The sequence below is a fragment of the Rhinoraja longicauda genome, chromosome 13 (genome assembly GCF_053455715.1).
Source record: "Rhinoraja longicauda isolate Sanriku21f chromosome 13, sRhiLon1.1, whole genome shotgun sequence".
Lineage (NCBI taxonomy): Eukaryota > Metazoa > Chordata > Chondrichthyes > Rajiformes > Arhynchobatidae > Rhinoraja > Rhinoraja longicauda.
The window spans coordinates 19,571,702-19,593,679 of record NC_135965.1 but is presented as its reverse complement, the minus strand read 5'-3'; the positions used below and the strand labels follow the sequence as shown (position 1 = coordinate 19,593,679).

At 45.5% G+C, this 21,978-nt stretch overlaps 1 protein-coding gene across 1 annotated transcript; it reads right to left on the bottom strand.

The window, feature by feature from the left end:
* Positions 1–950: 950 nt before the first annotated feature.
* Positions 951–10,005, bottom strand: LOC144599370 (uncharacterized). The gene is made up of 4 exons (XM_078410158.1): positions 9,886–10,005; positions 7,264–7,327; positions 5,683–5,925; positions 951–1,973 (listed from the first exon to the last, which is right to left on the bottom strand). Exons 1-4 carry the CDS (start codon positions 10,003–10,005, stop codon positions 1,894–1,896), a joined length of 507 nt encoding a protein of 168 aa, XP_078266284.1. The 3' UTR covers positions 951–1,893.
* Positions 10,006–21,978: the final 11,973 nt, after the last annotated feature.

The following is a 21,978-nucleotide window of genomic DNA, read 5'->3' as shown; positions in this document are numbered from 1 at the left end:
GTAACTTAAAGTTGGAGAATTCAACGTTCTTACCGTTGGGTTATAAGCTGCTCAAGAGGAACATAAGGTGCTGGTCCCCCTAGTTTGCTTGTGGCCTCACTCTGGTAATGGAGGGGGCCCGGGACGAAAAGTCAGTATGGGAATGGGCAGAGGAGATAAAATGGTTGGCAACCGGGAGATCCAGCAGGACGTGGTGGACCAAGCACACGAGTGCAGCAAAATGGTCGCAGAGTCTACGCTTGGTCTCACTGACGTACAGGAGGCCATGTCGGGAACATCGAATACTGTAGATTGTGTTAGAGGAGGTGCACGTGTACCAGTTTCATGTGTCCGTTTAAAGGACCCTGTGGTGCTATTTTATGGTTGAACTTATGAGTTCTTCCTGGTGGCCTGATCCATATTTATATCTCAACCTTTTTGCGAGAAGGTCATTGATCTAGTCATTATCTCATTGCTCTTTGTGGAATTTTGTAGTAGCACATTAACTGTGAGCTGTGTTTCCCACATTACAAAATTACTTAATCAGTTATAAACTTCTTTGGAACCTCCTGTGATGTAAAAAATACCACGTTGTTGTAAATCCAATCATGTTTTAGTCATAGTGTCATAGTGTCATGCAGCGTGGAAATAGGTTCCTTGGCCCAAGTTGCCCACCCCAACTAACATCTACACTAGTCCCACCTGGCTGGGTTTGGCCCAATTCCCTCTAAACTTATCCTATCCATGTACCAGTCTAAATGTTTCTTAGACGTTGCGATAATACCTGCCTCAACTACCTTCTCCAGCAGCTACATCCACCATACTTTATGTGAAAAATGTACCCCTCAGGTTCCTATTCAATCTACCCCCCCCCCCCCCCCCCCTCACCTTAAACCTATGACCTCTGGTTCTCGATTCCCCTACTCTGGGCAAGAGACTCTGTGCGTTTACCCGATTTATTCCTCTCATGATCTTAGACACTTCCTCTCATAATCTTATACACATGTTGACCAAATTAATTTCTCTATCTGTTTCAAAACATTAATATTTCTTTACTATAGTAGCTTCTTTCTTACATCTGGTAACTTACTATTTTCGGAAAAGAATTGCTCTGAGTGTATGGTAATTGGTTCTGCTTATTGAGTGGAACTTGTTAATGGTAGCGGAAAATTCCTTCTGAAGTAAGAAATGCTTGTTTTCACGAGCGTCAGCATTTATGAAAGTTAGCACGGAAAGATTTCTGCTTTGAAATTCAAATACTTGCCCTTTAAAATCATGGGAGAAAATGGAAGTCTTTTATGATCAGATGGTGCAGTATATATTGCAGTGGCTGATGAGTCAACTTGAATCCTGAAGGCCAGATTTTCTAGAGTGCTTGTTGTGGTTAGGGGCTGCTTATATTCCATTTATAGCTTTTCATGTTTAGGTCTCAGGAGAAGCTTTTCAACTGAGCTATTTGGCAGATTAGGGCTAATTGTGAGTGATCTTAATTAGAAATTGCTGAGGATTTGGTCTGTGTTATGAAATGAGAGCGTATTGTTCTTGCGAAGGCAATTCACTGTACGAGTCAATATAAAAAACACAGATGGGGCTTTTTGGAAGACCCATTCCTTTTGTTGCTTAGTGGAGAATATTGTTTTCTTTATGTGGAAGCTTTTCCAACTTTAGGATATTCCAAAGCGTTATACACCCAATGAAGAATGCTTGAAATATGCACGGCACACAGCGAGTTCCCAGAAATATGAACGTGAAGGTAACCAGTGTAGTGATGGTAGTGTAGGAAGGAACTGCAGATGCTGGTTCACACCAAAGACAGACACAAAATGCTGGAGTAACTCAGCGGGACATGCAGCATCTCTGAAGAAAATGAATAGGTGGCATTTCGGGTTGAGATCCTTCTTCAGATTCCCATCTTCAGTGTAGTGATGTTAACTGGAAACACAAGAGACCGCAGAAGAGAATGCTGGAGTCTGGCAGCACGAGCCAGGCAGCACCTGTGGAGGCAAAGAGATGGTCAACGTTTTGGGATAAACTCCTGCATTGAAGTCATGAGGTCCCAACTTCCTGAGCGATGCTGTTAGTTTAGTTTAGTTTATTATTGTAGGTACAGGGTACAATAGACAATAGACAATAGACAATAGGTGCAGGAGTAGGCCATTCAGCCCTTCGAGCCAGCACCGCCATTCAATGCGATCATGGCTGATCACTCTCAATCAGTACCCCGTTCCTGCCTTCTCCCCATACGGAGAAAAGTGTTTGTTTGCGTGCTATCCAGTCAAGGAATAGACTCTCCATGATTACAATCAAGCCATCCACAGTGCACAGATAAAAGATAAAGGGTGCAATGTTTAGTTTAGTGCAAAGATATGACATTGAAGTCCAGTAAAGTCCAATTAAAGATAGTTCAAGAGGTAGTTGGGAGGTCAGGGCCGCTCCCTAGTTGGTGAGAGGACAGTTCAGATGCCTGATAACAACTGGGAAGAAATTGTTCCTGAATCTGGAGATGTGCGTTTTCAGACTTCTGTACCTCTTGCCTGATGGGAGAGGGGAGAAGAGGGAGTGACTGGGGTGAGACTGATCCTTGATTATGCTGGTGGTATATATTTTATATATATATTTATATATATATATATAGCTTTTTGGTGTTGTTTATCACAGGTTTTACAGAGTACCATGTTTACATATCTATTGTGCTGCTGCAAGTTCGAATTTCATTGTTCCGTTTTGGGACACATGACAATAAAACATTCTTGAATCTTGACTTGACTCATGAAGATGGAATCTAGCACATTTTACGATCTCAGAACATCGTGTTGCTTTACAACTTACAGTGCTTGGTTCACCACTGCAGTGTAGGCAATGTAGGAGCACATTTATTGTATAACACGTTCCAAAATCTTCACAGTGATTGGCCATGGAAAGAGAAATGGTGTTAATGTTTCAGGTCATAGACCCCTGGTTAGACCTAAAACGTTAACCCTGTTTCTCTCCCCACAGTTGCCGCCTGACCTGCTGTGCACTTCCAGAGGGTAGCCAGTATCCGGAATGAGCTGCCAGAGGAAACGATGGAAGCAGATACTATTATGACCTTTAAAAGAGATTTGGACAGGTATATGGATAGGAAGGGTTTAGAGGGCTATGGGTCAAATGAAGCAAATGGGACCACCCCAGTGTGCCACCTTGGTCAGCGTGTACAAGGTGGGCTGAAGGGCCTGTTTCTGGGATGCACAACTCTATGACTCTACATGTTGGCATGGAGAGGGGATTGGCTAAGAGAAAAAAGATGGTCAAGATAAACGGATTATTTTGGATTGGATCTGCTGATAGTACAAGATTGGTGGATTAGATTTATACAGTGGTAGTCATACAGTATGGAAACAAACCTCCAGCCCATCGTCTCCACATTGGCCATTAAGCACCCTTTAGACATTAGAGATACAGTATGGAAACTGCCCTATTGCCCACCGAGTCCGTGCCGACCAGCGATCGCCCCGCACACTAGCACTATCCGACACACACTAGGAACAATTTCCAATTTTGCTGAAGCCAATTAACCTGCACATCCTTAAAGTGAGAGAGGAAACTAGAGCACCCAGACAGCACCCGAGGTCAGGATCAAACCCAGATCTCTGGCGCAGTGAGGTAGCATTGTGCCACTGTGCCACATTGCCACCCAATAGACCAGATAAATTAGATTTATTACTTTAAAGGGATGGATTAGATAGATTTGATGGATTGGTTAGAATAGATAGCATTATATAAAGTGACTGAAAGCAACGTTGATATCATAGAACACTCTCATATCTGGACAGCCTTCAGAAGCCACATCATCCAAGTAGTAAACGAAGCTACTCGAGACCATCCAGCTTATGATGGTTGCAGATTGACAATTGACATCTGGTATTCATTGAAGAAAACAAAATGTTGCCATTGAATGATGGGCTTATTTCTTCTTTGTTATTAATGGAATACCCAAGAGTATTATTTCAAATGCAGTCTACATTCTTTAATCAGGGATTCTTTTGTAGTAGCTAATATGGTTTGGTTTAGTTTTGTTTTGTTTAGTTTAGTTTGGTTTGGTTTACTTTAGTTTAGTTTATTTTGGCGATACAGCATGGAAAGATGCCCTTAGTTTAGTGGAAGCGGGCCCTTTAGCCCACCAAGACCACGTCAACCAGTAATCACCCATACACTAGTTCTATCCTACATATTAGGGACAATTTGCAGAAGCCAATTAACCTACTAATGACAGGTTGATGGTGCTCTGCATTTCCAACTGTGTGACGGGCGGCACGGTGGCACAGCGGTAGAGTTGCTGCCTTACAGCGAATGCAGCGCCGGAGACTCAGGCTCGATCCTGACTACGGGCGCCGTCTGTACGGAGTTTGAACGTTCTCCCCGTGACCTGCGTGGGTTTTCTCCGAGATCTTCGGTTTCCTCCCACACTCCAAAGACGTACAGGTATGTAGGTTAATTGACTGGGTAAATGTTAAAAAAAATTGTCCCTAGTGTGTGTAGGATAGTGTTAATGTGCGGGGATCGCTGGGCGGCGCGGACTCGGTGGGCCGGAGGACCTGTTTCCGCGCTGTATCTCTAAATCTAAAAGAAAATCTTGACTCCTTGGCCAATCTTCAATCATGCCCTACCTTGTTGAGATCATACCACATCTCAGAGAACATCCATTAAATTATGAATATCAAACAATAACTTGTGCAGTGCAGTCTTATATACATTCTCTCTGTCTGACTGCACTCCTGCAAAGCAACTGGGAACATTTTAAGGGGAGCACGGTGGTGTGGCTGATAGAGCTGCTGCCTCACAGTATCAGAAACCTGGTTTCGATTCTGACCTCGGGAGCTGTCTGTATGGAATTTGCACGTTTTCCTTAAGGATGAAATGGAGGGATATGAATGAGAAGCAGGCAAAGGAGAGTAGTTTAACTGGGTATCATGTTTGGCATGGGCATTTTGGGCTGAAGGTCCTGTTCCTGTACTGTGCTGTTCTAAGTACTACGTTTACATTTTTTAATGCAGATTCCAAAGTCTACAATCTCTCATTACTCTAGCCCTTGTGAATTGTCTGCCAAGATTATCTCCACAAGTATCTTACTGTAGAACTGTCTCTAAATTCCCAATGCACGGAGTCAGAAATACATATGACAAAGGGCAGCGGTAGAGTTGCTGCCTTACAGCGAATGCAGCGCCGGAGACCCGGATACGAACCCGACTACGGGTGCTGTCTGTACGGAGTTTGTACGTTCTTCCCGTGACCTGCGTGGGTTTTCTCCGAGATCTTCGGTTTCCTGCTACACTCCAAAGGTGCACAGGTATGTACGTTAATTGGTTTGGTAAAAATTGTCCCTAGTGGGTATAGAATAGTGTTAATGTGCGGGGATCACTGGGCGGCGTGGACCCGGTGGGCCAAAAGGGCCTGATTCCACGCTGTATCTTTAAACTAAACTAAACTAAACTAAACCCAGCATCCATTGCCAGAGTGAGGCCACATGCAAATTGGAGGAACATCAAGGGCAGCTTGGTATTTTGCTTGGGCAGCTTACAACCCTCTACTAACCCTCCCCTCCCCTCCCCCCTTGCCCCCTTCCTCCACCCTAAACGTTTAACCAGCAGACCTCCCAACCCTTCCGAATTTGGCGGAAAGTTTCCGCTTTCTTATTTCATTTCCGCCATTCCGATTTCACCTCACATTTTTCCGCAAAACACATGCCTCGCCGCTCGCCTGCCTCTTGCCCCGCCCCGCCGCTCGCCTCACGCCGCTGGCTTCGCCTCGTCGCTGGCCCGGCCTCGCCTCGCCGCTCCTCGCCGCTGGCCTCGCCGCTGGCCTCGCCTTGCCGCTGAACTCGCCTCGCCTCGCCGCTGGGCTCGCCGCTGGGCTTGCCTCGCCGCTGGTCTCGCCTCGCCGCTGGCCTCGCCTCACCGCTGGGCTCGCCTCACTGCGTAGCGCGAGGTCCATTGATGTTGAGAGGGGATGGGGTGCGGGGGAGAGGGGCAGGGGAGGGGGGAGTGCGTGTCGGCGGGTGTAGGAAGGGAGGGGGGAGTGCGGGTGGGAGGGGGATGGGGAGGATGGGAGGGGGAGGAGGGGAGGGGGAGGAGGCGAGGGGGTGTTGAGGTGGGGGGAAAAGGTGGGGAGGGGAGGGCGGGAGTGGGGGAAAGGGGGGTGGGGAGTAGGGGGGAGGTGGGAGTGAGGGGGTAGGGTGGGAGTCGGGGGGAAAGGGGGAGTAGGGCGGAGTGGGAGTGGGGGTAGAGTGGGAGTGGGGGGAGGGGAGTGGAGGGTGTGGGGGACATGGACTGTTGTGATTTGCTGTTGAAGACCACTAGAGCAAGTATGGCTTCAATGAATTTAGGTATGTGCAGTTTTAAATGAAACTCTTTCTTCATAACTTAGTCATACATCTTGTGTAAGGAAAAAGCAAAATAGAGAAAACAAAACAAAACAATTTTTCTTTGTGTTGTGAAAAGTATCTCTGTTCAATAACCTTTCTATAAATAGCAGAATATACTCATGATAGACCTGACATTGTACATGTAGTCCAAGAACTACAGACTGTTGGAAATAATAGTCGTTTTTCACACATGAATGTAGCGCAACGCGTATGCGCATTTGGCGTGCACACTTATTTTTGCTGAAAAGTTGCATTACGCGCCATGTTATGAATTTTGATGTAAAATTCAGATTTTGGACATCAAAATTCTGAATTTGTAAAATCAAATGTTGGGAGGTCTGAACCAGTCCCCCCAGTCTGCCACAATGTATCCCTCTTGGGATCACACCTTCCCAAGCCAACAATTGGCCTACCAGGGCACCACCCTTCCTGAGGTCATTTGTTGCCCGCCCTGATTGGTCTTGGTCTTGGTCGTAGTAGGGATGAGAAGCCTGGAAAAGAGGTTCGGCGGGACAAGGTCTGGCAAGTGATAGGTGGAATGAGTTGGGGGGTGGGGTGGATAGGTAGATATAAGTGATCCACCTATCACTTGACAGGCTTTGGCCCGCTCCCATCTCTTTTCCAGGCTTCTCCCCGCCACTATAATCAGTCTGAAGATGGTTCCCAACCCGAAACGTTACCTATCCATGTCCTCCATTGGTGCTGCCTGACCCATTGATTTACTACTGCATTTTGTGTCTTTTTTCGTAAAGCAGCATCTACTGTTCCTTGAATTTCCCTCCACGGATGCTGCCCGATCCATTGAGTTACTCCAGCACTGTTTCTTTTGTAAGCCAGCATCTGCAGTTCATTGTGTCTAAAGAATAAAATGTACTTATATGAACATTGCTGTCCAAGATCCCAGAATGTCTGAGACACCTTTTTCCCAGAGTTGTTTTTGAAGTGCACCTGAGAACAGGAAACACAGCAGCAACTTTGCACACCGTGGAATTCTCACATGAGTGCCACTAGGGTCATGGCTAAATAAATCTTTTAGTAATCATGAATCAAGGGCAAGCAGTGGTCACAGACAGTATGCAAGTGTGTTGGAAGGAACTGCAAGTGTTTGCTAGGGCTGCCGGTCTTTGTGCTCACATAGACCTACAAGACAATGTCCTGTCAATAGTGAATCACAGAGTCATGCAACTCGGAAACAGGCCCTTCAGCCCAACTTGCCCATGCCAACCGAGTGCACTCGACTAAAGTTCCTTTCCTGAGTTCAGCTCACCCAACTGCTCGCAGGGGCGGCACAGTGGGGCAGCGGTGGAGTTGCTGCCTTACAGCACCGGAGACTTGGCCCCATAGCAGAAGCGTCCATGTCGTGGGGCTGGAAACTGGAAGTGTCCTGAGCTAATTCTGCTAGAGCCATCATCTATTGCAACAAGTGATGGCTCCCACTAATTGTCGCCGGAAGCTTGCGCCCTTTTCAGGACGAACAACTCTTTTCAGCGATGTCAACATTTGAAACATGGATGATGGACACGAAAGAAGAAGAAGAATCACCGGAGACCGGGTTCAACCCTGACTATGTCTCTAGGGTCTTTGTACATTCTCCCCTTGACCACGTGGGTTTTCACTGGGTGCTCAGGTTTCCTCCCACATCCCAAAGACATACAGGTTTGTAAGTTAATTGGCTTTGGTAAAAATTTCAAAATTGTCCCCAGTGGGTAGTACAGTGCTAGTGTAATGGGGTGATCGCTGGTCGGCAGGGGCACTGTGGGCCGAAGGGCCCATTTCTGCACCATATCTTTAAAGTCTAAAGTCTAAAGTAAAATCAGTGTGATAAAATGTAATAGAAAGGAACTTCAGGTGCTGGATCATACCAAAGATACACATAAAATGCTGGAGAACTCAGCAGGTCAGGCAGCATCTCTGGAGAAAATGGATAGGTGACATTTCGGGTCAAGATCCTTCTCCAGACTGATCTGAAAAAGGTCCTGATACAAAAGTCACCTATCCATATTCTCCAGAGACGCAGCCTGACCCGCTGTGTTACCCCAGTATTTTTTTTTCTATCTTTGCTTTCAGTGTGACTCAGTTGCATTGAAAGAAGTTGTAGCATGAATTTTCATCCTGGTTAAGCATCCAGCTCCTTAAATGTGGCATGTTAGTATTTCTGAGGAGGATTTATCATTCATTGATGGTATATGATCAGGACATCTGCAGATGCTGGTTTAAATCGAAGGTAGACACAAAATGCTGGAGTAACTCAGCGGGACAGGCAGCATCTCTGGGCAGAAGGAATGGGCGACGTTTCGGGTTGAGACCTTTCTTCAGACTGAAGGTAGACACAAAATGCTGAAGTAACTCAGCGGGTCAGGCAGCATCTCAGGATAGAAGGATCCAGGATAGAAGGATTCCTTCTCTCCTGAGATGCTGCCTGACCCGCTGAGTTACTTCAACATTTTGTGTCTACCTTCGATTTGAACCAGCATCTGCAGTTATTTCCCTACACTTCTTCAGACTGATGTCAGGGGAGTGGGTGGGACGAAGATAGAATGTAGTCAGAGACATTAAGGCTGGTGGGAGAACTGGGAAGGGGGAAGGGATGGAGAGAGAGGGAAAGCAAGGGCTATTTGAAGTTAGAGAAGTCAATGTTCATACCGCTGGGGTGTAAGCTACCCAAGCGAAATATGAGGTGCTGTTCCTCCAATTTGCATTGGGCCTCACTCTGACAATGGAGGAGGCCAAGGGCAGAAAGGTCAGATTGGGAATTGGAGGGGGAATTGAAGTGCTGAGAAACCGGGAGATCAGGTAGGTTAAGATGGACTGAGCAGAGGTGTTCAGCGAAACGATCGCCAAGCTTGCGCTTGGTCTCGCCGATGTACAGAAGTTGATGCCTGGAACAGCAGATACAGTAGATGAGGTTGGAGGAGGTGCCTGCTCTACTGAAAGTTTCTAATTAATCCCAGGACACCTTTCCAATGTCATAAATTTTATTTTTATCATGCATTTTATTTTGTCACGTTACTGAAAGTAACAGGTGCAGGACACACGAACAATGCATGTTTCCTTCAATTGCTAACAGAAAAATAAAGACCGACATTTTTGAGCATATCTTAATTTTTTCCTTTGTTTTATGGAGGTTGAATAAAGTTGGATTGTTTTCTCTGGTGGTCCATTGTTGGCTGGTGAAGAGGTGATAACAAAGGGCTACGAACAGTGAAACTAGCAACACCACAGGCTGGGGGAGGGAGGGACTCCGTCTTTACTTTCCCTCTTCCCTGACTCTCCGTCTGAAGAAGGGTCTCGACCCGAAACGTCACCTATTCCTTTTCCCCAGAAATGCTGCCTGACCCGCTGAGTTACTCCAACCTTTTGGATCTATCTTCAGTGTTCTGCAGTGTCTATGACTAGCACTTTGATTCTTGCTACTCTATATATCTTACTTTTGGTCTATTCTTATTGCTTTTTATATTTTATTACTGTTTATCAAATATTATTTATCGTTCGTTCGTTTGTCAGACGACGTAAGCTCGCTGTTGGCTCCTGTCGTCCAACATGTTGACAGAATTGGTCGCCCGACGCGTCACAGAGTGCATCGTGTCGTCTTTTCTGGGGGATCGCCACGAGGAGGCTTCTGTCATGGTCCCCCATTACTCTAGTCATCTTACTTATAACTATTATTTATTTATCTTATTACCCTTATTATTTGTATTTTCCTACCTTTTCTCTTTGTTCTGCATTTTTATGCTCTGTGTAAAGCACTTTGAATTGCCATTGCTGTATGTAATTTGCGATATAAATAAACTTGCCTTACCTTCAGTGTAAGCCAACATCTGCAGTTCCTTCCTGCGCATTAGGAAATTAGCAACGCAGGAAAACAGAGAACAAAACGAAGGGAATATCAATTGCATGTAATTGTATTATGTTCTTTACACTATATGGTTAAACAGGTTTGTAAGTGGCTGCAGTTTACCAGCCCACAGTCATTGGTAATGCAAATTCTTTACAATTATTTAGTTGTTAACAGATGTGCAAAGAGTCTCACAATGGATTTGGATGATACTTAGCCAGAGATTCTGGTTAACATGCAAGCATGGGTAACATGAACAAGTCTGGCCATCATCAGCAAGCAAGGATTTTCCCATGACATTGCCTCCCATGTATATGCACAATAGACCCTTTGAGGATTGATGTGGCACCATTAAGACTGTTGTTCTTAATATTCAAATTAGGCCCATATTGCAATGTTTGGTAAAGAAGAAGTATTCTATATTGCCTTACACTCTGTTCAATTTGGAGCAGAATCTTTCCCAAGGTAGGATCCACATTTTCTCTTGCAGTACATCACAATTTCCTAATGTTCGTGGCTCTCATAACTTGCTGGATTTGGGTGTAGGTTTAAGTTTATGATTATCACGTGTATCGATACACGTAGCGCTGGATGGACTAGCGATAGACCTAGAGCGCGGTCTGGGCTTTGAAAATGGTGCCAAATCCTGTCACCTCTTGCATGTGGGCTCAGTAGAGTGTCTCTACACTTTGCTAATCGGGAATTTGCTTAGGTACGGCAATACTTTATTGGACAGTATGTATAGTAAGAAAATAATTTCAATGTGCGTTTGCACATGTGACAACAAAATCACCTTTGAACCTTGCAACCTTTGAGGTACATTGAAAAGCTTTGATATCAATGCTATTCAATCAAATCAGATCAATCAAGCCAAACTCAAGTAGGTAGAGCAAAGGGGAAGATGCAGAGCGCAGAATACAGTCCCTCCACCCTCGTCTCCGGCTCACCGGTTCACAGGAATGAGAAAGGGCCACCTCAGGTGGGTTTCCCAGTTCCATGGCAGGAGAGTCAGACCTTCTGCTGCCTGGCACCACGATTGGTAAGAGTCCTTGGAGACATGCCGGATTTCCTCGGTAGAGAAAGTAGAGGCATTGGTGTAGGAAGGAACTACAGATGCTGGTGTACACCAAAGATAGACACAAATTGCTGGAGTAACTCAAAGGGTCAGGCAGCATCTCTGGAGAAAAGGAATAGGTGACGTTTTGTGTCAAGACCCTTCTTCAGACTGAGAGTTTGGGGAGAGGGAAACTAGAAGTAGGAGAATGTGCAGAAAAAACAACCAGCACCGAAGACTCAAGGAGGGTGGAGCCCACAATGGTCCATTGTTGCCTGTGGAAGAGATAATAATGATGGGATACAAACAGTGAAACTAGTAGGACGACTATGATGGGGATGGGACAGAGAGATAGGGGGAATCCAAAGGTTACTTGACATCGGTGTGCTTCTTGGCTGTTGCTTTTCTGATACTATCACCTTTAATGTCAGAAATACTCAACAAAAATATTAAATCTCCTTTCATTGTACTGGTGTCTGTGGAAAACAAATCAAGGGTGGAAGCATAATGGTGCGATATCCCTGTTCCAGGGCATGGTCACCAATCTGCAGAGAGTCAGGTCGAAGTTTGACAGGTTCGGCTTGAAATTGTTCTCGGCTGATCACCCACCATTTGTAGAGGAAATCAAGTATCCTCTGAAGGGTTTCTCTGTACAACGCCTGGTGATGTTACCTAGCAAAGTTGACAGAGAGCTTGTCCTGAGACAAGATGGTGGAGGCTGTGAGAATTTATTTTTGTTTATTCTACTATCTGTGTGGATTGTGTTTATAGGCCTGTTATGTTGCTGCAAGAATCACATTTTTCCATTGATGGTATTGATGATTATTAAACACACTTGACTCTTGAGGGGTAGACAGTGCAGAGTTTACACTTTCATTGCAAGTGGAACTAATGAAACTTAATTATAGAATGGCATTGTACAGAACGATGCCATTTGGCCCTTTGAGGCCATGCTGAGCTTTTGGAGAAAAAAAATCAATTAGTTCCATCTTGATTCTTTTTTCAAAGTTAATATTTAATTTACATCCATAAAAATCGATAAAAGTCATGGCCTAAGAATTTTTTCCAATTTACTCAATGCATTCCACATAGCTTCTGAAAATCTTCCTTTTCAATGTTAAGTCTGATTCTCTATTTAAAGTTAATATTTCATTTGCCTCCATGAAGCATTTTGATCAAAACAATGACCCAAGTAAATAAAATATTTAAGTCAACATGTCAGGAGAATTTCATGTTTAAATATAATGAGAAAATATGTCTCATGTCAGTTCTCATTCCTTAAGACAATTAGTTTCAATGCATGTTGCCAAAGCTCCTGCCAATAGAATTGTTTGCTCTGTCCTAAAGCCTTCATGATTTTGAACGCTGCAACTAGATCTACTTTAAACTTTTTCACTCTGGGGGAACATCCCCAAGTTCTATGGTTACTCCACTATCACCAAGTGTGTACATTGTATCCAGGAACACCTTGCCTGTTGTGTCACTCTAATGGAAGTTGTAACTTTCAATAGAATTTGAAATTTGAAAAGCAAATTAATGCCAATTTTGCAAATCAAATTAAAAGCAGATGGAGGTGATATCCGGAAAGGTTTCTTCATTCTTCCTGTCCAACGTAGATCTATAATCTAAAGAATTCTTGGGTATACTCAATGAAGGTTGCTTGGCAGTCTCGTGAGACAATAGACAATAAACAATGGCAATAGGTGCAGGAGGAGGCCATTTGGCCCTTCGAGCCAGCACCACCATTCAATGTAATCATGGCTGATCATTCTCAATCAGTACCCCGTTCCTGCCTTCTCCCCATACCCCCTGACTCTGCTATCCTTAAGAGCTCTATCTAGCTCTCTCTTGAATGCATTCAGAGAACTGGTCTCCACTGCCTTCTGAGGCAGAGAATTCCACAGATTTACAACTCTCTGACTGAAAAAGTTTTTCCTCATCTCCGTTCTAAATGGCCTACTCCTTATTCTTAAACTGTGGCCCCGGTTCTGGACTCCCCCAACAATTTTAATGCTCGGAGGACATTCATTGATCACGGTGTCTTGAATATGTACGCAAGCAAATTAGTAACTATGGTTACAGCAGGGCTGGAAAGTTTTGTTAGCAATGTTGCAGGCTTTAGTCCAGGTAAATTATATGCTGGAAAGAGTGAAGAAGAGAAGATTTACGTGAATGTTGCCAGTACTCGAGTGTCTGAGCTAGAGGGAGAGGTTAGGCAGGCGAGGACTTATAGAGGTGTATAAAATCCTGAGGGGAATAGATAGGGTGAATGCACAGAGTCTTTTACCCGGGGTAGGGGAATCGAGAACCACAGGTTGAAGGTGAGGGGGCAAAGATTTAGTAGGAACCTGAGGGGCAACATTTTCACACAAAGGATGGTGGGTAGCGAACGAGCTGCCAGAGGAGGTAATTGACCAGCTATTATAACAACATTTAAAATATGTTTAGACAGGTACATAGATAGGAAAGGTTTAGAAAAGAGGGATTTGGGCCAAACGCTGGCTGGTGGGACCAGCACAAGTGGGGCATGTTGATTGGCATGTTGATTGGCATGGGCAAGTTGGGATGAAGGGCCTGTTTCCACATTGTATGGCTCTATGACTCTCCCTCAAATACTCTTTCTATGACAACATCTCTGTATATCTGACTGCAGATCCATAGAAACATGACTCAATCATATGGAAAACCGCAGCCAGCCAAGCAGTTCAGGAGCAGCCAAGATCAGACGACGAAGGTTAGCATTGCAAGTGAGGGCCACACCTTTGTAAATGCCATAGAGCCGTACAGCATGGAAATGGGCCCTTCGGCCCAACTTGCTCACACCAGCCAACCAACCAACATGTCCCATCTACACGAGTCCACCTGCCTGCATTTGTCCCATATTTCTCTAACCCTCCCCTATCCATGTACCTATCCAAATGTTTCTGAAAGGTTGTGATAGTACCTGTCTCAATTACCTCCTCTGGCAGCTCGTTCCGTACACCCATCACCCTTTGTGCAAAAAGTTGCCCCTCAGGTTCCAATTAAATCTTCCCTCCTCCTCTCACCTTAAACCTAGGTCCTCTGGTTCTCGATTCCCCTACTCTGGGTAAAAGACTCTGTGTGTCTAGCCTACCTATTCCTCTCATGATCTCGTACGCCTCTAGATCACCTCTCATCCTTCCGTGCTCCGAGGAACAAAGTCCTAGCCTGCTCAACGTCTCCTTATAGCTCAGGCCCTCGAGTCCTGGCAACATGCTCATAAATCTTTTTTGCACCTCTTCCAGCTTAACCACATCATTTTCCACTTTACCAACATTTGAATGTAGAAAAAGTAATTTCCTTCCTTTGGATTGTCACACCACGAGAGCGTTCTGAATTACTGAAAGCCAACGGAACAGTTCACATCCTCGACAAATGAGCTGAATCAGTCGCCTGCCCTTTGTTGGAATCCCACTGGACTAGTAGTCTTTCACGTCGAGGATGGAAACCTGGTTAATGGCAATGAGTTCCAGGTGGCTCCAGCAAGCAGCAGCCTGACAGAATATCGAGGGAAGACAAATATACAGAGTCGTTTCCAGAATATTTCATCTCAATTGAACAATCATGGGGAATAAATTCCGATTGTTTCGATGATTTTCAGGACACAAAGTTTAACAATCATCATTTATGTTGCAACCAAGTCAGAGACCTATTCTGGTTAAAGTATTCCAGATGTTTCCTCTTTATTCATTCATTCATTCATTCATAGACGTGGACATCATTGGTAAGGCTAGTATTGGTTGTCTATCCATTGCCCCTTCATGGAGCAAGTGTTTTGGTTTTAGAGATACAGCATGGAAGCAGATCCTTTGGCCCACTGAACCCGCGCCGACCATTGATCACCCGTACATTACTTCGATCCTACACACGAGGCACAATTTACAGAAGCCAATGAACATACAAGTAACCTGCACGTTTTTGGAGTGTAGGAGGAAACCGGAGCAGCCGGAGAAAACCCACGTGGTCATGGTAGAACGTACAAACTGCATACAGACAGCACCCACAGTCAGGAACGAACCCAGGTCTCTGGCGCTGTGAGTCAGCAACTATACCTCTGTGCCACCATGCCACCCCAATTCTAAGGAGGTGTTATACATCCTAAGGCATATGAAGGTAGATAAATCTCCCAGGCCTGATCAGATATATCTGAGGACACTATGGGAAGCTAGAGAGAAGAAATTGCAGGCACTCAGGCTGATATATATGAAACATCATTAGACACAGGTGAGGTGCCGGGAGACTGGAGGGTAGCTAATGCGCCTCTATTTAAGAAGGGCAACAAGGAAAAGTTGGGCAAGAAAATTGCGGCCAAATGCAATTGTTTAGATGGGACATCTTGGTTAGCTCATTAAGATCTTGGTGCTAATGGAAGAAGTTTCATTGAGATCGGTGTTATATTTTAAAAGTTATTCATATTTTAAAGTTTAAATCTATCTCCTAGGGAGGGAGGGGGAGGGAGGGGGGGGAGGAGAGAGGATAAGGGGGATTGAGGGGAATGGAGTGCGGGAGGGAGGGGAAGGAGGGAGGGGGAGGGTGGAGGGGAAGGGGGAGGGGGAGGGGGAGGAGGAGGGGAGGAGGAGGGGGAGGGAGGGGGAGGAGGGAGGGGAGGAGGGGAGGAGGGGAGGAGGAGGGGAGGAGGAGGGAGAGGGAGGAGGGGGAGGAGGGAGGGGATGAGGGGAGGAGAGGGGAGGAGGAGAGGGGGAGAGGGGAGGAGGAGAGGGTGCTGCACCAATGCAGGAGAGGTTTGGGCCTAATGGGCCCACTTGCTCTAGTAGTCTAAAAATAGACAAAATCCTTGTACTGGAACAATATACTCCCTGCGCTCATTTACATCAGCATTCTGGAGGAGGATAGCATAAGGGTCAAATAATGTTTGGGATATCAGCCTGTTATTCAATCAAATGAGTTATATTCCACAGGTGAATTGCTCTGTTCTGAACATCTGTTCCTCACAACCTTTAATGTTATTCCAATTTTTTGCTCATGACTTCCAGCACCCTTGCTTTATACTTTGTTGTAATTCGAGTGTTTTTGTCTACATTTAAGCTGGAGAGGGTGCAGAGAAGATTTACGAGGATGTTGCCAAGACTTGAGGGCCTGAGCTACAGTGAGGGGTTGAGCAGGAGGATGAGGGGTGATCTTATGGAGGTGTATAAGATCGTGAGCGGAATAGATAGGGTAAATGCACGGAGTCTTTTACCTAGAGTAAGGGAATCAATAACCGGAGGACATAGGTTTAAGATAAGGGGGGGAAATATTTAATAGGAACTTGCGTGTTCCCTCACTCTGGCAATGGAGGAGACCAATGACAGAAAGGTCAGTATGGGAATGGAAGGGAAGGGTAGACTGAGCACAAGTTTTTGGTGGAATGAGCCTCTCTGCCTGGTCTATACTTGATCTCACTGACGTAAAGGAGGTCACATCGGTAGAGTTGCTGCCTTACAATGACGGAGACGATTTCCATCCTGAGTACGGGTGATGTCTATATGGAGTTTGTACGTTCTGATAGTTTTAATAGTTCAATAGTGCTTCATCCGTCACATATGCAACTGCATGGTGAAATTTCTGTTTTTTTGGATGCTCTGGTTTCCTCCCACATCCTGAAACATGCAGGTTTGTAGGTTAATTGGTTTGTGGGTTAATTGGCTTCTGTAAATTGTCCCCTGTGTGTAGGATAGAACTAGTGTACGAGTGATTGCAGGTCTGGGGTGGGGCGAGCGGACTCAGTGGGCCGAAGAGCCTACTGCCACATCGTGTCTCTAAAATTAAAACTAAGTGCGGTATCTTCTTGTTATCATATCATATCATATCATATATATACAGCCGGAAACAGGCCTTTTCGGCCCTCCAAGTCCGTGCCGCCCAGCGATCCCCGCACATTAACACTATCCTACACCCACTAGGGACAATTTTTACATTTACCCAGCCAATTAACCTACATACCTGTACGTCTTTGGAATTTCAGGATAAAACGGAAGAATATAGCTCAGAAAGATAATCATTCAAATATTTGGCACAGTCAGGGCAATATGATTTGAAAACACACTCAATGTAAAACATATGAAACAGTAAGATGTATTTGTCTGGAGTACGATAGTACTCTGGATCTCCTGGTATTTTGATGTACATAACATTACTTTGAAACAATAATATTTGGTTAGCCATGGAATCTACTAAGGTTGTTCATCAGTCGTAGGGGTAGAATTAGGCCATTCAGCCCATCAAGTCTACTCCGCCATTCAATCATGGCTGATCTATCTTTCCCTCTCAACCCCATAACCTTTGTCACCCTTGGTGATCAAGAATCTGTCAATCTCCACTTTACCCTTTCCAAAGAAATGCACTGCAAAGAAACAGTCAAACATTTCTTCATTTGTTCCATCTGCTCCTATAACCTATGAACTTATAATGTATACAATACATGCTATGAATCAGATCCATCACTGGGGATGGGAACAAAACTCTTTTTTGGATACAGATTTTGGTTTGCAGATGCGAATGGTTACAGTGGCACAAGGGGTTAGAGACAATACCATGTAGGAGGGAACTACAGATGCTGGTTTACACCAAAGGTAGGCACAAAAGGGTGGAGTGACTCAGAGGATCAGGCAGCATCTCTGGAGAATAAGAATAGGTTACATATTAAGATTGCTCAGCCATGATTGATTGGCAGAGAAGACTTGATGGGCCGAATGGCATAATTCTGCTCCTAAAACTTATCAGCTTATGAATAGAGACAATATTGCATAAATTTGACCAAATCAATGCAGCCGTGTGACATTGCCAACCATAGGGATGCATGGAATGGAGGAATATGGATCACGTATATGTAGAGGAAATTAGTTCAACTTGGCACAATGTTCGGCACAGATATTGTGGGCGGAAGGGCCTGTTGTGCTGTACTGTTCTATGTTCTATGTTCTTGGGGAAACACAGGTTTGGGGACGATTGAATTGCATGCCTAATGTCTGGCCAAAACATTTAAATGGCTCCTGCTCTGAGAAATGAACCAAGACCCTTGGAAAACCAGAAGATAACAGGTATTGTAACTAAATTTATGGGGCACTTATTTGCTGTGGTACTTTTTTCTGAAATCATCGATCAAGGACTGCCTATGAGCAGACCTCAGGAATCTGTAGTTAAAAAGATGTTGTGGCGGATCAGGCCACTCCTTGGGTCAGCCCCCTCGTTACGTGACGGACAGGCGAAAGGGGTTAAAAGCCAGACCAAGGGAAGGCGTATCTTATCCCTAGGAGAACTACGCTGTGGGCAGGAGCTCACAGCCTAATAAAAGAATCTTACTAAACACTGCCTGGCGTCTTGCCTTTTCTCTGGCCTCCGCCAGGCCACTACAATGTAATAAAAAGGAACTGCAGGTGCTGGTTTATACCAAAGATAGACAAAAAAGTGCTGGAGTAACTCAGCGGGTCAGGCAGCATCTCTGGAGAATGTGGACATAGATAAATTATGTTTTGGGTCAGGGCCCTTTAGTGATTGTGGTGGAGGTGGTGGGGGGGGGGGGGGGTGGTGAAGAAAGCTGGAATGACTTTGAGGGATATGGACCAAATGTGGGTAACTGGGACTAGCTTAGATGGGACATCTTGGTCGGCATGGACAAGTTGGGTCTTGATGGATTGATTGACACTATATTTTCCCATGCTCTTGGTACAATGAAATTCTTTGTTTTGCAAACAATACTCAAGTCCATAAGTTCATAAGTTGTAGAAACAGAATTAAGCCATTTGGCCCATCAAGTCTACTCTGCCATTCAATCATGGCTGATCTATCTTTCCATCTCAACCATATTCTCTTGCCTTCTCTGCATAACCCTTGATAGCCCTACTAATCAAGAACCTATCAACCTCCACCTTAAAAATATCCATTTAGTGCCACCATTGCCTTCTGCGGCAATGAATTCCATAGATTCACCACCCTCTCACAAAAGAAATTCCTCCTCATTGCCTTTCTAAAGATACATCCTATTATTCTGAGGCTATGGCCTCTGATCCTAGACTCTCCCACTAGTGGAAACATCCTCTCCACAGCCACTCTATCCAGACCTTTCACTGTTCAGTAAGTTTCAATGAGGTCCCCCCTCATCCTTCTAAACTCTAGCGAGTACAGGCCCTGTGCCGTCAAATGCTCAACATATGTTAACCCAATCATTCCTGGGATCATTCTCGTAAACCTCCTCTGGACTCTCTCCAACGGCAGCACATCCTTCCTCAGATATGGGACCCAAAACTGCTCACAATACTCCAAATGCAGTCTGATCAGTGCTTTATAAAGCCTCAGCATTATATCACTGCTTTTTGTATTCTAACCCCCTCGAAATAAATGCTGGCATTGCGTTTGCTTTCCTTAATACCGATTTGACTTGTAAATTAACTTTTTGGAAATCCTGCACCAGCATTCCCAAGTCCCTTTGCACCTCTGATTTCCCCGTTTAGAAAATTGTCTACGCCTTTATTCCAACTACCAAAATGCATAACTCCACACTTTGCTACGTTACATTCCATCTGCCACTTCTCAGCCCACTCTCCAAACCTGTCCAAGTCTCTCTGCAGAGTCCCTGTCTTCTCTACATTACCTGCCCCTCCACCTATCTCCGTATCAAGTATACAAAGAGTTGCCACATGCGCAGAAAAGTTACAAAAGTATTCAATGTAATCCCGATGGTTCATCGTCCTTCTCTTGGCGGCACACCCCACGCTGGGTCCCTCTTTGTTCTCTTGTTCTCCCTCCCCATGCTGGGTCTCTCTTTGTTCTGCCCCCCCACCCCCACACGCTGGATCCCTTTTTGTTCTCTTGTTCTCCCCCCCCCACGCTGGGTCCCTCTTTGTTCTCTTGTTCTCCCTCCCCACGCTGGGTCTCTCTTTGTTCTGCCCCCACCCCCACACGCTGGGTCCCTCTTTGTTCTCTTGTTCTCCCTCCCCACGCTGGGTCTCTCTTTGTTCTGCCCCCACCCCCACACGCTGGGTCCCTCTTTGTTCTGCCCCCACCCCCACACGCTGGGTCCCTCTTTGTTCTCTTGTTCTCCCTCCCCACGCTGGGTCTCTCTTTGTTCTGCCCCCACCCCCACACGCTGGGTCCCTCTTTGTTCTCTTGTTCTCCCTCCCCACGCTGGGTCTCTCTTTGTTCTGCCCCCACCCCCACACGCTGGGTCCCTCTTTGTTCTGCCCCCACCCCCACACGCTGGGTCCCTCTTTGTTCTCTTGTTCTCCCCCACCCCCCCCCCCCCACGCTGGGTCTCTCTTTGTTCTGCCCCCCACCCCTCCACGCTGGGTCCCTCTTTGTTCTCTTGTTCTCCCCCCCCCCCCCCCCACACTGGGTCCCTCTTTGTTCTGCCCCCCACCCCTCCACGCTGGGTTCCTCTTTGTTCTCTTGTTGCCCCCCCCCCCCCCCCACCCCCACGCTGGGTCCCTCTTTGTTCTCGACGGCCTTCCACGCCGGATCGCTCTTCGTTCTCGGTCTGCTACCGTGCTTAAAACTCTGTGACTCTCTACAGCTCTATCCCTTTGTACATCAATGCTGTTAAGGGCTTTATTAACTATGCACTTTCCCCTTAATGATCAGCAATGATCACATTGAATGGCGGTGCTGGCTCGAAGGGCCGAATGGCCTCCTCCTGCACCTATTGTCTATTGTCTATTGTCTTAACTTTAACCTCGCAAAGTGCAACACTTCACACTTTCCCAGATTCAATCAATTCATCATTTCCTCGCGAATGCAGCGAATTGTACAAAACTGTTCTGCAGTCACTTACTAATCAAGGCTATTCCAACAACACTTCCTAATTACCTGAAAGATTCTTGGAAACCTCCATTTAAAAGCAAGTCTTTCTTTCTTTCTTTCTTTTTGTCAGATGTCAGCACAATTCTCCGGGGTGCCCCAGGAAACAGCCAGCACTCATGAATCAAGAGCACCAGAGGAGCAATGCAGGAAAGCAGCAGGGACGCCAACCCAGAAAGACAAACATAAACCTTTCCTTCCGATCGGAAAATATGACTTGAAAGCAGATGAAACTGTACGTGTGGAATTCCTAAGTCCGACCACAACTGGCTCTTGCCCATTGCCTGGTTTGACCTCTCTCTCCACAGCTCTATATGTGTATGAAACCATGAGGGGAACAGATAGAGCAAATGCACAGAGTCTTTTACCCAGAATAAGGGAATCAAGAATCACAGGACACAGGTTTAAGTTTAGAGGGGAAAGATTCAATAGGAATCTGCGGGGCACCTTGTTCACTCAGGGAACGAGGTATATGGAACGAGCTGTCTGACGAGGTAGTTGGGGCAGGATACTATAACAGCATCTAAAAGAGTCTGAAGCAGGGTCTTGATCCAAAACATCACATACCTATGTTCCCCAGAGATGCTGCCTGACCCGTTCAGATACTCCAGCACTTGTAACACTTAAAAGATATTTGGGCAGTTACATGCACCGGAGAGGTGTAGAGGGATACGGCCAGGTGGCACTGGCATAGATGGGGTATGTTGGTCGGCATGGGCGAGTTGGGCGAAAGAGCCTGTTTCCTTGCTGTATCTCTATGACTCTATGACTATCATTCACATCTTAAATTCACATTACAATTCCCAGAATTGTAGATTAACTGATCCAGCTATGTACAATTTAATTGAGAAACCAGAAATAAAAAATAGATACTCAGAAAAAAAGGTGGTTCACGTA

Excerpts from the sequence above, each read along its gene's own strand:
- LOC144599370 (XM_078410158.1), bottom strand. The coding sequence starts at position 10,005 with ATGACAGAAGCCTCCTCGTGGCGATCCCCCAGAAAAGACGACACGATG. Across the intron at positions 7,328-9,885 it reads GCCAACAGCGAGCTTACGTC|GTGCACTTCAAAAACAACTC; the intron begins GTCTGACAAACG and ends TCCTGTTCTCAG. Across the intron at positions 1,974-5,682 it reads CATGTGTTTTGCGGAAAAAT|GTGCTGCCTGGCTCGTGCTG; the intron begins GTGAGGTGAAAT and ends TTGCCTCCACAG.